Source organism: Geotrypetes seraphini, chromosome 5 (genome assembly GCF_902459505.1).
Source record: "Geotrypetes seraphini chromosome 5, aGeoSer1.1, whole genome shotgun sequence".
Classification (NCBI taxonomy): Eukaryota; Metazoa; Chordata; class Amphibia; order Gymnophiona; family Dermophiidae; genus Geotrypetes; species Geotrypetes seraphini.
In genome coordinates this window covers 265,937,022-265,949,876 of record NC_047088.1, presented here as the reverse complement: position 1 = coordinate 265,949,876, position 12,855 = coordinate 265,937,022, and the positions used below count along the sequence as shown (strand labels likewise).

The window sequence follows — 12,855 nt, the reverse complement described above, 5'->3', positions numbered from 1 at the left end:
AATGGTACAGTTTAGGGGGTGAAGAAATTATGTGCATGACAGAAGAGTGGGACTTGGGTATGATTGTATGTGATGATCTTAAGGTGGACAAACAGGTGGAAAAGGTGACAGCTAAAGCAAAGTTGCTTACCTGTAACAGGTGTTTTCCGTAGATAGCAGGGGAATGCAGCCCTGCTTGATGGCGAAGTCTCTGACTGAGTCTGGTGTGTCGGCAACGCATTAGGCTCAGTCAGAGACTTCACCATCAAGTGGTGCTGTATATCCCCTGCTTGGCTCTGGAGAAAGCAAAGTTGCTTACCTGTAACTGGTGTTCTCCGTAGACAGTAGGGAAATGCAGCCCCACTTGATGGTGAAGTCTCTGACTGAGCCTGGTGTGTCAGCAAAGCATTAGGTTCAGTCAGAGACTTCACTATCAAGTGGGGCTGCATATCCCTCGCCTTTCTCCAGACAAGGATATAAAGCAAGTAAGGTATAAAAGTCAAAATATGTGCTACTGAACCATATTGATTTTCTCCGAGTCCTGCACGAATATATAGAAAGAAATTAGCCAAATGCATCTGTAAATAAAAAATATTTTAAAAGGAATTTGAAACTTTCAGGATTAGATTCCAATCAAATATGATTTGGAAGAGCATTTCAAAGTTGTGAACCATTAACTGAAAAAAATATGTTCTTTTGTAACTACATATGTAAATAAATTACATTTTATAATTTTTATTCATTTTACAACTTACATCAATAAATTAATTAATACAGATGAAATTGCCAGAAGGTTTTGCTGAATAGCACAGAGCGTATGGGATGGTGAATATTGTATCAAATAATTACCAAGATAAGGAGATTGAGGGGGCGTGGCTTAACACGAATGGACGTGTAATCGCGAAGCTCCTCTTCATCTAGGCAACAGAAGATAAAAAATTATTCCCTTCTTGATGATTTCAAAAAAAAAACAATTACTAATGACGCTGAACTTAAGATAAATCGATATTATCCTTTTACGCTGAAATTGAAGTATAGCCTGAGGAGATTGGAGTCAGGAGGTCGGAGCGCCGTTTTTCTTTGGTGTTGAGGTGATGCGGTGTTGTGACCTGAACTGCAGAATGATGTAGATTTGAAAAAAAAAAGAGAAAAGAAAACTTTAAGATCACGGAAGATTTGAAAGGGTACTGGGATAAGGACTGAGAGAGAAAAGTGCTAGAGTGAGATTGCCGGGTTTTTTTTTCCCTCAGCACTGAAGCGACGAGATATTGGGGGCGAGTGGAGATAAACGGAGCAGGGGAGAAAAGAGCTGGCAGATTTAAATATTTGAATATTTCCCTATTCCGAGATTGTGATAAAAATTGTGAGAGGGAAATTAAGAACAAAGATTGCCTGTTTGTTTTACTCAGCGCTGAAGCGCGATATTGAAGATGAGTGACTGACAGATCATTATTTCCTTCATCCGCCGAAATTCAGGAAAAGCCTGAGGAAAAGAATAAAAAAAAAAAAGTGTCTTTCTCCTCTGTGCTGGAACGAAACGGTATCGTGACCAGACTGGAAAAAAAAAAACTTAAGATCACTGGGAAAAAGTGCCGCTGAGACTGAAATAAAGCCTAAAGGTTTGTTTCCCTTTTGACGGTTTTCTTTTCCTCACGGCAAGATACTAAATGTTATAGACTTTCTTTAATAAAAGGTGAGATATATGAAAGTAAATGAAATTAACTTCTTATTGACTAGAAGAAAGGATTTGAGAGAAGGAGAATGGCAGTGAAAGGAATTTAATGGGGATTGATCTTGATATGAAGCCGTTGTCAACTGATTTTGGAGCTGTGGCAGTTTGAAGCTGTACTCTAATACCGGCGCTGAGCTGAGAAACTGAGGGCGATAATCAGTGACTTTTTCTCTCTCTTATTGGGACAGTGGGAAATTGAGGACAGGTTGTGGTGAATTGTTGGTTTGCCCCCTGTGGCCGATTTCCTTGGAAACTGGAGTTGTGAGGTGAATTGCCTTCCTCTGACGAGACTGAAATAAAGCCTGAGAGTGAGGGAGCGCCATTTTTCTCTGCACTGAAATAATATGGTGCTGAGGGATAGGTGACAGAAGAAGTTGAAGGCATTGAACTGCCCAAAGATAGAGAGAGAGAGAGAGAGGAGTTTCCCTACTTGGACTTTGGTTTTTTTCTTTTTTCAGAGTGACATTGGGAAATATAACTTACAGGAAAGGAAGAGAAAACTGTTGATATAATTCCTGCTGCCGAAGTCAAATTGAAACAAAATCTAAGATTGGAGAGCTAGTGGAATTTGATATTTTCTCACCTGTTTATCTCTTAAGCTGATATAGTAAGAGATCAAAGACAGATTACTGAGAATTGTGACAAAAAGAGATTTTTTGTGTCTCTTAATAACTGTAAAGAAAGTAAAATTCAAGAAAAAGAAAAACAACAAAATGGCAAGTACCAGACAAAACAAAAATGAGGCTGGTATGTCAGCAAAAAGACAAAAGCAAGATCAAATAACACCAAGCAAAATCCCACTTCCTGTTGAAGAATCTGACATATTGAGTAAAGCTGAAGTTATGGAAGAACTAAGACAAATTAAGCAAATGCTAAAGGAAACTGTAACCAATATGTCAGATATGAAGGAAGAAATATTGAACATCCACAGACAAATGGAAGTTAATAATAAAAGAACAACTGTACTAGAATCTAAAATGGAAATCATAGAAAGTGAAACAAACAGATGCAAAAATGACAGTCTGGAATTGAATAAATTGAAAGATCAACTGGAAGACTATGAGAATCGAGGAAGAAGGAAAAACATTAAACTTTTTGGAATACAAGAAAATTTAGAAGGAAAAGATGCTATTCTTTTTCTAGAAAACTTAATTCCAAAAATATTACAACTGAATTTGAAACAACCACTTGAAATAGAAAGGGCGCATAGGATCCCAGTTAAAAATGTAGAAAACAAAGGCAGGCCAAGACCAATAATTTTCAAAATGCTTAGATATCAACAAGCATTAGAAATATTAAATGCTGCAAAGAAAGACAAAAATCTAAATTATAAAGGATCCAGGATTTGGTTTTTGCCGGACTTTGCGAAAAACACAGCAAATAAAAGAAAGAGACTATTAGACATGAGACCTCAACTAAAAGAAAAAGGTTTTAAATACGGTCTATATTATCCGGCAAAAATGAGAGTATTATCTGGAGATAAATCCTTGTATTTCGAGGATCCAGAAAAACTAAAAGATTTTCTTTCTAAACCAGAACCTATGATATTTTAACATAAAACATTAAGATGGGTTTTGATGACTTTATGAAAAATTATAAAAGTATGAAATATTGAAGTATTTGAAGAAAGAGGAAAAAATGATATAAAGAAAAGACAATAAAAATTTATAAGAAAGAAAGAGCAAGATATAGGAAAAACATCAAATAACACACTAAATATATGTTTAAGATAAAATTTTATGATGTAATAATAATACTAAGGAAATATAAATTAAAAATTGTTAAATGGATAATGATACATTAATAAAATGTTATGAAAAAATGATTAAAGATATTAAAGGTTAATATAGATAGATAGAAGGGGAATTTGTTTGACTATTGAATATTGATTGCCTAGGGGGAGGAGAATGTTCGGGTTACAGTTCCAATGTGTATCCTTAAGCAGCCATTGTATTGGGTGGGAAAGGGAGGGAAAAGGAGAGTATCTACTAGAATGATTAAGGAAAAAATAAACAAGGGATTAGATACTTTAGGGGTAAATATGTGTGTCATGAAAAACATTTTTTGGATTTTAAATATGAAAGAAGAGGGGAAGAAGATTATAATGAGAAGTATAAAAATGTATAATGTCTTTTAAAATATATTCTATTAATGTCAATGGCCTGAATCACGTAATTAAAAGGAAAAAAGTATTAACATTTTTAAAAAAGCAAAATGCGGATATTTATTGTCTGCAGGAAACACATCTTAGTATAAAGGAATCACAGAAACTATCGGGTGGGTGGGTAAAGGAATGTTTTTTCGCTCCAGCAGAGGGTAAAAAAGCAGGGGTAGCAATTCTTATAAATAAAAAATGTATGGCCAAGATTAAAGTAAAAAATTCAGATCCACATGGAAGATGGATACATATTGATATAGGTATGGGAAATGATGCCCTGACGTTGTTTAATATATATGCCCCTAATTCGAATCAATCAGAATTTTTTAAAAAATTACAGAATATGTTATTACCACTGGCTGCTTCTAATTTAGTGGTGGCTGGAGATTTTAATGCTGTAATGGATCCATTATTGGATAAAAAACCAGGTAAAAGTATAAAATCTTTAGGTTTAGATAATTTGGTTCAATCATGTGATTTGAAAGATATATGGCGTATTCTTCATTTTAATGATCAGGAATTTTCATTTTGTTCACAGGTTCATAAATCATTTTCAAGAATAGATTATATTTTTGTTTCAATAAATGAAGTGCAACAGGTGATTAAAGCTTCCATAGATCCTATTATTATTTCGGATCATGCGGGAATATGGATAGAATTACAATTAGATCAATTAGAGAATGGTAGACCTCTTTGGAGATTTGATAATGCATTGCTTGTGGATGACAAATTTTTGGAAAATTTTAAAACACAAATTAACGATTTCTTTCAAATAAATTTAATGGAGGATACATCTATAGAGAATGTATGGGATGCATTTAAAGCAACTATGAGGGGTAATATTATATCATATTCAGCTTTTATTAGGAAACAGATTAAAATACAATATATAGAATTAGAAAAAGAAATAAAAATATTAGAAGCTAAATTGGTAAGTAAATGGGAAAATGAAGTTTTGCAAGCTCTTTTGAAAGCAAAAGGTAAATATAATGAATTAACTTCAAAAATGATAAGAAGAGATTTGTTTTCCAAGCAAACAGTGTATTATGGAAATTCTAATAAGGCGGGGAGATTATTGGCAAATTATCTTAAAGCAAAAAAAAGAAGAACTAATATTAATGGAATAAAAGACGATAATGGTATAATAACAAATCAAACAAATATAATATTAAAACAATTTTTAAAATTTTATAAGGACCTGTATTCTTCCAAGCCTTATTTGGAGAGACAAAAAGATGGAAAAGATTTTTTAGACTTAATTAATGGACCTAAGGTTCCTGATCATATAAAACGGAGTTTAGATGAACCTATATCATTAAAAGAATTAGAAACAGCATTGAGATCTCTTAGAGTTGGATCCGCTCCAGGTGGTGATGGTTATACAGTAGAATTTTATAAAACATTTCAAAATATCCTTTCCCCACATTTACTAAATTTATATCAGACACAACTTATAAAAGGTAATATTAAAGGTACTATGGCTGAATCAATAATAATTGTTTTGCCTAAGCCAAATAAAGATCCTACTTTGGTTTCAAACTACAGGCCTATATCTTTGATAAATGTTGATAATAAACTTTTGGCAAAAATTTTGGCTTTGAGATTAGCCAAAGCTCTCCCACATATTATAGATATGCATCAAACGGGTTTCGTTGCTAAAAGACATTCCTCTAATAACTCTAGACTATTGTTTCATATGTTAAACTTATCAAAAAAAATGGATGAACCGGCTTTTACAGTTTCATTAGATGCTGAAAAAGCATTTGATAGGGTAGAATGGAATTTTATGTATCAGGCTTTAGAATGGTTTGGTATAGGTTCTGGATTTATACAAATGGTAAAAACATTGTATAGCTTCCCGATTGCAAGACTAAATATTAATAATAAGATATCTGATGGTTTTCAATTGCAGAGGGGAGTTAGACAAGGTTGTCCTTTATCTCCTTTGTTATTTGATGTTGTATTAGAACCCTTATTGTTAGCAATACAGCAAACAAGGGAGATACAAGGTATTCCATATTCAGATATGGAATATAAAATTTCGGCTTATGCTGATGATATTTTGCTCTATTTGAGAAATCCAGAGTCAACCTTATCTTCTTTATTGGAATTAATTGATAAGTTTGGTAAATTTTCAGGTTATAAAATTAATTGGAATAAATCTGAAATTATACCCTTGAATGTTCATTGTGTAAAAGGATTATTTGATACATTTCCATTCATATGGAAAGAAGAAGGATTTAAATATCTTGGCATTCAAGTTAAAAATACAATTGAAGATACTGTAAAAGAGAATGAAAAATATGTATTAAAAAAAGTTACTGAGTTATGTGAACAATGGAACCCATTACATATTTCTTGGTGGGAAAGAGTTCAAACTATTAAAATGATGATGTTACCTGTAGTTTGCTACCAAATGAGTATGATACCAATTTATTTTCAGGGGTCCTTTTATAAAAAGCTCAATAGCATTTTAACAAAATTTCTTTGGCTTGGTAAAACACCTAGAATAGCTTTAGTAACTTTGCAAAAATCAATTAAGGAGGGAGGGGTAAATTTTCCAAATTTCTATAGGTACCATCAAGCCTATATTCTACGTCAGGGTATGTATTGGATCCTCCCAGAACTTATGGAAAATGCACCGGATTGGTTATATTTGGAATGGCGCCTTATGTTTCCCCTAAATTTAGTTCATTTACCAAGTATTAACATACCTAGAAGATACAGAGAAAATAAAATATTAATGGATACTTGGAAAACGTTGAGATTTATTGATAAATTAACACCTATCCCAATAAACAAATCAACTAATCAATCTATATGGATAAACTCCAAGATCAAAATTGGCGGAGCTCAAATCCTTTGGAAGAACTGGATTATTGCAGGCATTAGATCTCTAGACGATGTTATTTCAGAAGGCAAACTGCTGGATTTTTCACAATTGCAACATAGATTTGGTCTTAATAAAACACAAAGTTTTAAATGGTTGCAATTGAAGCAGGCCATTCAGGTTGGGTTCCCTGAATGGAAAACATTAAATAATCAATATAGTTTAAAGTTCTTATGTTTTCAAGCAGACTTCCTAGGACATCAAGCCGCATTGTGGTATAAATTAATATCTGGATATTTGAATAAAAAACCAAAAAATGGTCTAAGAGATATTTGGAGCATTGAGATTGGACATCAGATTAATGCATCTCAATGGCCACTAATTTGGTCTTGGAGAATGGGATGTACAGTGTCAGCATCTATGAGACAAACTTGGTTCTTTTTATTACATAGAGCTTTATGGACCCCTACACGTTTGCAAAAATTAGACAGTTCTAAGTCCAATAAATGCTGGCACTGTAATCTAGAACCAGGGACATTAGATCATTTATTGTATCATTGTCCCTATATTAAAACTTTTTGGAATTCAATTTGGCCACAAATTAATAAATTGATGGAAAATCATATTGCAATATCATATGATACAATATTATTTGGAATGATGATGAGAAAAAAAAGTCAAATTTCACCAGAAAATAACAAGCTTTTATTAATTATGACAGGGGTTGCCATTCAACATATAACTAACAACTGGAAGAATTATAACAACTTAAATTATACATTTTGGTGGAATACAATATGTCATATATTTAAAATGGAGAGAACAATAGCAATACAAAGGGGGACATATAAGGGGGACATATACTAAATTTATAAAAATATGGGGGCCATTGACAAAATACTGTAATAAATAAATAGTAGGATTTTTCTTCTTCTTTTCTTCTTTTAAGGATCTTTTTTATGACACACATAGAGGGGGGGTAAGGAAAATAATTTCTACATAATATGTTAAAATATATTATACAATATGTAATGCATGAATTAAAAGTAATAGAAGGGTGGGGGGAGGGAGAGGGGATAAAAATTTATTTAGAACATAATGTATTAGATAAAAAAATGTTATTGAATATTCATCAATTGTATTCTAACATGTTATACACTTTCTGTAAAACTTGAAAATTAAAAATATTATATTAGTGTAATAAAAGGGTGGGAGGAGGGTGAGGGGGAAAATCAAATTTAGATATATAATGTATTAGATATAAAAGTGATACTATGTATTTATCAATTGTATTAATATTTTGTACACTTTATGTAAAATTTGAAAATAAAAAATAATGGGAAAAAAGAAAAAAAAAAAAGATAAGGAGATTGAGTCAGTTGGGTTTTAAAAACCAAAATTAAAATCTTATATGTTGATCGATGATTAATGAGTAACCAATGAGCTGACTTTAAAGGGGGTATGACATGATCAAATTTCTTTTTCCCAGTTATTAATTTTATAGCAGTCTTTTGAATTAACTGTAAATGATGTAAATCTTTCTGTCTTATACCGTACTATAAAGAATTACAGTAATCTAGTGTACACTAAAGAATGAGATAGGATGGTAATAACAGAGGGAAGTAGAAGGTGAAATATTGAACGAATAAGACATAATCTACTATAATAAAACGCTAAGCGCATGTGCACTCCTACCTGCGTGATCCGTAGGTCCATGTCTGGCAGGAGTGCGCATGCGTGCTTACCTGTGCCAATGGCTGGCACAGAAATTGTAAAGCGTGGGCCTCCCTGCTCTCCAGCTCCTCCAGGCATCGAAGCGGTAGTCCTCCATCCAGTCCACCGAAGCGGCTCTTCTGTCTGCCCTCCTCTTCAAAAAAGCCTGCTGAGGATCGCGGCCGGCTGTAGCGAACCTCGCAGGCCACTCTGCATCTCGGTAGCATGTTCCCTCTGACACACCGGATCGCATCAGAAAGAACGTGCTACCGAGGTATATAGCACCTGCGAGGTTCGCTACAGCCGGCCGCGATCCTCAGCAGGCTTTTTTGAAGAGGAGGACAGACACGAACAACCAGGAAGCCAGATTCTGGACAGGGGGAGCAGGTAAAAGGTGCTGCTGGACAGGGGGAGCAGGGAAGAGGTGCTGCTGGATGGGGGGGAGGTAACAGGAAGGGAGGCCTACTGCTGGACAGGGGGAGTAGGGAAGAGGTGCTGTTAGACAGGAGGGGGAGGTAAAAGGAACGGAGAAGGCCTACTGCTGGACAGGGGGAACAGGGAAGAGATGCTGTTAGACAGTGGGGGGGGGAGGTAAAACGAAGGGAGAAGGGCTGCTGCTGGACAGGGGGGAGGTAAAACAAAAGGAGAAGGGCTGCTTCTGGGCAGGGGAAGCAGGGAAGGGGTGCTGCTGGACACGGGGGAGGTAAAAGGATGGGAGAAAGGCTACTACTGGACAGGGAGAGCAGGCAAGGGGTGGTGGTGGACAGCCGAGGAAAGAGAGAGACAGAAAGAAAGACAGAAAGTGGCCAAGGAGAGAGAGAGAGAAAGAAAGACACACACGCATCTATTCTAGCACCCATTAATGTAACGGGCTTAAAGACTAGTTTATAATAATAGCGTTGTACAGTATTAGAAATTAGGGTTTGAAAAGATCATTTAGAATCAAAAGAAATACCCAGTAACTGTAATGAATTACTTTTGAAGAGTAACTAACACACTACTGGCTCTGTTAGATTGGGGGGGGGGGAGATGTATATTCCTGGCACATGGCTCTATGGGGGAGAGGGGGCTATGAGGCTGTTGCACATGACTTCAAATGTGAGGAGGGATATGTATCCTTGAAACATAACTCTGTCCTTGAGGGAAAGGGGCGAGGGGTGGATGTGAAGGAAGAAGAGGGGAGGGTGCTTGTACTGAGCTGTCTCTCTCTCTTCCCTGGTACAGGAGGGAGATCCTGCAGGATGTGTCTTTCTCAGTGATGCCGGGACAGACAGTGGCAATAGTAAGATGAAACAGTATCTTCCCTTTATGTTCTGGAGTTTTGTTTTGTTTTTTACTGGCAATCTATTCCATCTGCTTTGTCAGTGCTCATTGTGTCAGCGCTTCCCTGGTGGGGGTCGAGTGGCAAGATATTACAAGCCTTCTCATGTTCATCCTTGCTCAGTCTTCAAGTAGGGCCTTGAACTCAATACTGCACATATTCTTAGCAAAGAGGAGGCTGAATGCAAAGCTCCCACACAGTCTGGCACGTTCTGCTTCTGTGGGAATTCTGTACTATTGCACAATGCAGACTTTGCACAGAATTCCCTACCTCTGCAAACTGTACCAAATTATGTTCAATCTGCTTTTACAGTACAGAGAGGTAGGGTTTACTTTTCCAGCTGGCCCTATCCCTCCTGGCACAATTGCTGGTCCAGCACAGCAAGAGGAGGAGCTGCCTAGCTGCATGTCAGGCTGCTTTCAGCTTTTCTGCTGTCTTGGTCACCAACAGCTCCTTCAAGCCAATCAGGCTCAAGATGGTGGAGGAGGAGAAGGCAGGGATAGGGATGTAAAAAAACATAGATGGAGTGTGGAGGGGGCTGAAAAGAAGGTGGATGGGGTATGGGGGGGGGCTGGAAAAAATGGCTAAAGCTTGCTTGCATGCAGGGAGAGGGACTGGAGAAAGGTGGATGCAGTTGGGGCGAAGGGGTGTCCATAAACAGCTGTATGAGGGAGAGGTGTGTATGTTATGGGAATGGGGTGGAGATCTGCAGGAAGGAGAATGGAGTGGTGTATGCCATGGAAAAGGGAGGTCTGGAGCAAGGTGGATGAGGTAGTCTCTGCCATGGGGGGTGCTGAAGAAAAGTAGATGGGGGGGGCGCTGTAGAGAGGTGGATTTTGTGTGTATCATGGGGGGAAGAATCCTGGAGATGGGGTTGAGGGCTAAAAAAAAAATGTGGATGTGGACATTAATTCCAAGGGGAGGGCTGGAGGAAAGTGGATGGACTGTGTATGTTATGAGGATTGAGGCAAAGAAAAGTAATTTGCCTTGAAGAGGGGGAAGTGACCTTGAGGAATGGACAAACAGGGGTCTTCCTGGGAGTTGTAAGGCGAGCACAGGGAGGGCAGTGAAGACTGAGGAATGGGGAGAGAACTCTAGAAGCTGATAGGGTAGAGAAAGGTGATGGACAAGAGCAGAAAAACTGGAGGTGCTCATCTTAGCAAAGTGGTAGAGAAAGCCAAGGACTGAACTTAATATAGGAGAGTGGGAACCTGAGGAGAGAAATTGCTGTGGGGGGGGGAGGGAAATAATCACTTATAGTGGGGAAATTCTGCACAAGAAAATTACAAATAAAGTGTGCAGAATTTCAGGGTTTTTTGCACATAATTTCCCAGTATTTCTTCTTCCCCTGTTCTTCCCAGCTTGTGGCCTTCTGTAAATGTATTTTTATTCAGAGGACAAAAATACTAGGACTAGGGGGCATGCGATGAAGCCACTAAGTAGTAGATTTAAAACAAACCGGAGAAAATGTTTCTTCACACAATGTGTAATTAAACTCTGGAATTCGTTGCTGCAGAATGTGGTGAAATCAGTTAGCTTGGCTGGGTTTAAAAAAGGTTTGGATCATTTCCTATAAGAGAAGTCCATAGGCCATTATTAAGATGGCTTGGGGAAATCCACGGCTTATTCTCCTAGGATAAGCAGCATAAAATCTGTTTTACTCTTTTGGGATCTTGCCGGGTAATTGGGTTGGCCACTGTTGAAACAAGATACTGGGCTTGATGAACAAATTGATAAGGATCTGATTGTGGATATCCAAAAGTTTGGAAGGAAAGAGGAGGTTCTGCTGTTGGGAGATTTCAACCTGCCGGATGCGGACTGGAATGTTCCGTCTGCGGAATCGGAAAGAAGTAGGGAGATTGTGGATGCCTTTCAAGAGGCTCTGCTCAGACAAATGGTGATGGAACCCACAAGGGAAAAAGCGATATTGGATCTGGTCCTCACAAATGGAGAGAGTATCTAATGTTCGAGTGGGTGCTCACCTGGGTAGTAGCGATCATCAAACGGTTTGGTTTGATATAACGGCTAAAGTGGAGAGCGGCCGCACGATACTTAAAGTCCTAGATTTCAAACGTACGGACTTTAATGCAATGGGAAAGTATCTGAAGAAAGAGCTGTTAGGATGGGAGGACATAAGAGAAGTGGAAAGACAGTGGTCTAAGCTGAAAGGAGCGATAAAAATGGCTACGGACCTTTATGTGAAGAAAATCAATAAAAACAAGAGAAAAAGGAAGCCGATATGGTTCTCCAACCTAGTGGCTGAGAAAATAAAGGCGAAAGAGTTGGCGTTCATGAAATATAAAAAAACCCAAGAAGAGGAGAGCAGAAAGGACTACAGGGTGAAACTGAAAGAAGCCAAGAGAGAGATACGTTTGGCGAAGGCACAGGCGGAAGAACAAATGACTAAAAATGTAAAAAAGGGAGATAAAAATTTTTTCAGATATATTAGTGAAAGGAGGAAGATAAAAAATGGAATTGCTAGGCTAAAAGATGCTGGGAACAAATATGTGGAGAGTGATGAGGAGAAAGCAAATGTGCTAAACAAATACTTCTGTTCTGTGTTCACAGAAGAAAATCCTGGAGAAGGACCGAGATTGTCTGGCAAAGTTACACGAGAAAATGGAGTAGATTCTGCGCCGTTCACGGAGGAGGGTGTTTATGAGCAACTTGAAAAACTGAAGGTGGACAAAGCGATGGGACCAGACCCGATCCATCCCAGGATACTAAGGGAGCTCAGAGAGGTTCTGGCGAGTCCTATTAAAGACTTGTTCAACAAATCTCTGGAGACGGGAGTGATTCCTGGGGATTGGAGGAGAGCGGATGTGGTCCCTATTCATAAAAGTGGTCACAGGGATGAAGCAGGAAACTACAGGCCGGTGAGCCTCACTTCAGTTGTTGGAAAAATAATGGAAGTGTTGCTGAAAGAAAGGATAGTGTATTTCCTTGAATCTAATGGGTTACAGGATCTGAGGCAACATGGCTTTACAAAAGGTAAATCGTGCCAAACGAACCTGATTGAATTTTTTGATTGGGTGACCAGAGAGCTGGATCGAGGACATATGCTAGATGTAATTTACTTGGATTTCAGTAAAGTCTTTGATACAGTTCCTCATAGGAGGCTG

General features: G+C 37.6%; 1 protein-coding gene across 5 annotated transcripts in view; it reads left to right on the top strand.

The window, feature by feature from the left end:
* Nucleotides 1-12,855, top strand: part of ABCB6 (ATP binding cassette subfamily B member 6 (Langereis blood group)) — a 120,042-nt gene that overhangs the window by 70,409 nt on the left and 36,778 nt on the right. For all 5 annotated transcript variants that reach the window (XR_004539558.1, XM_033945654.1, XM_033945652.1 and 2 more), the window contains exon 14: nt 9,637-9,694. Coding sequence is in view for 4 of the 5 variants with exons in the window: in XM_033945654.1 (XP_033801545.1) it covers nt 9,637-9,694 (58 nt within the window). In the remaining variant the exon portion in view is untranslated. The remainder of the gene's footprint in view (nt 1-9,636; nt 9,695-12,855) is intronic.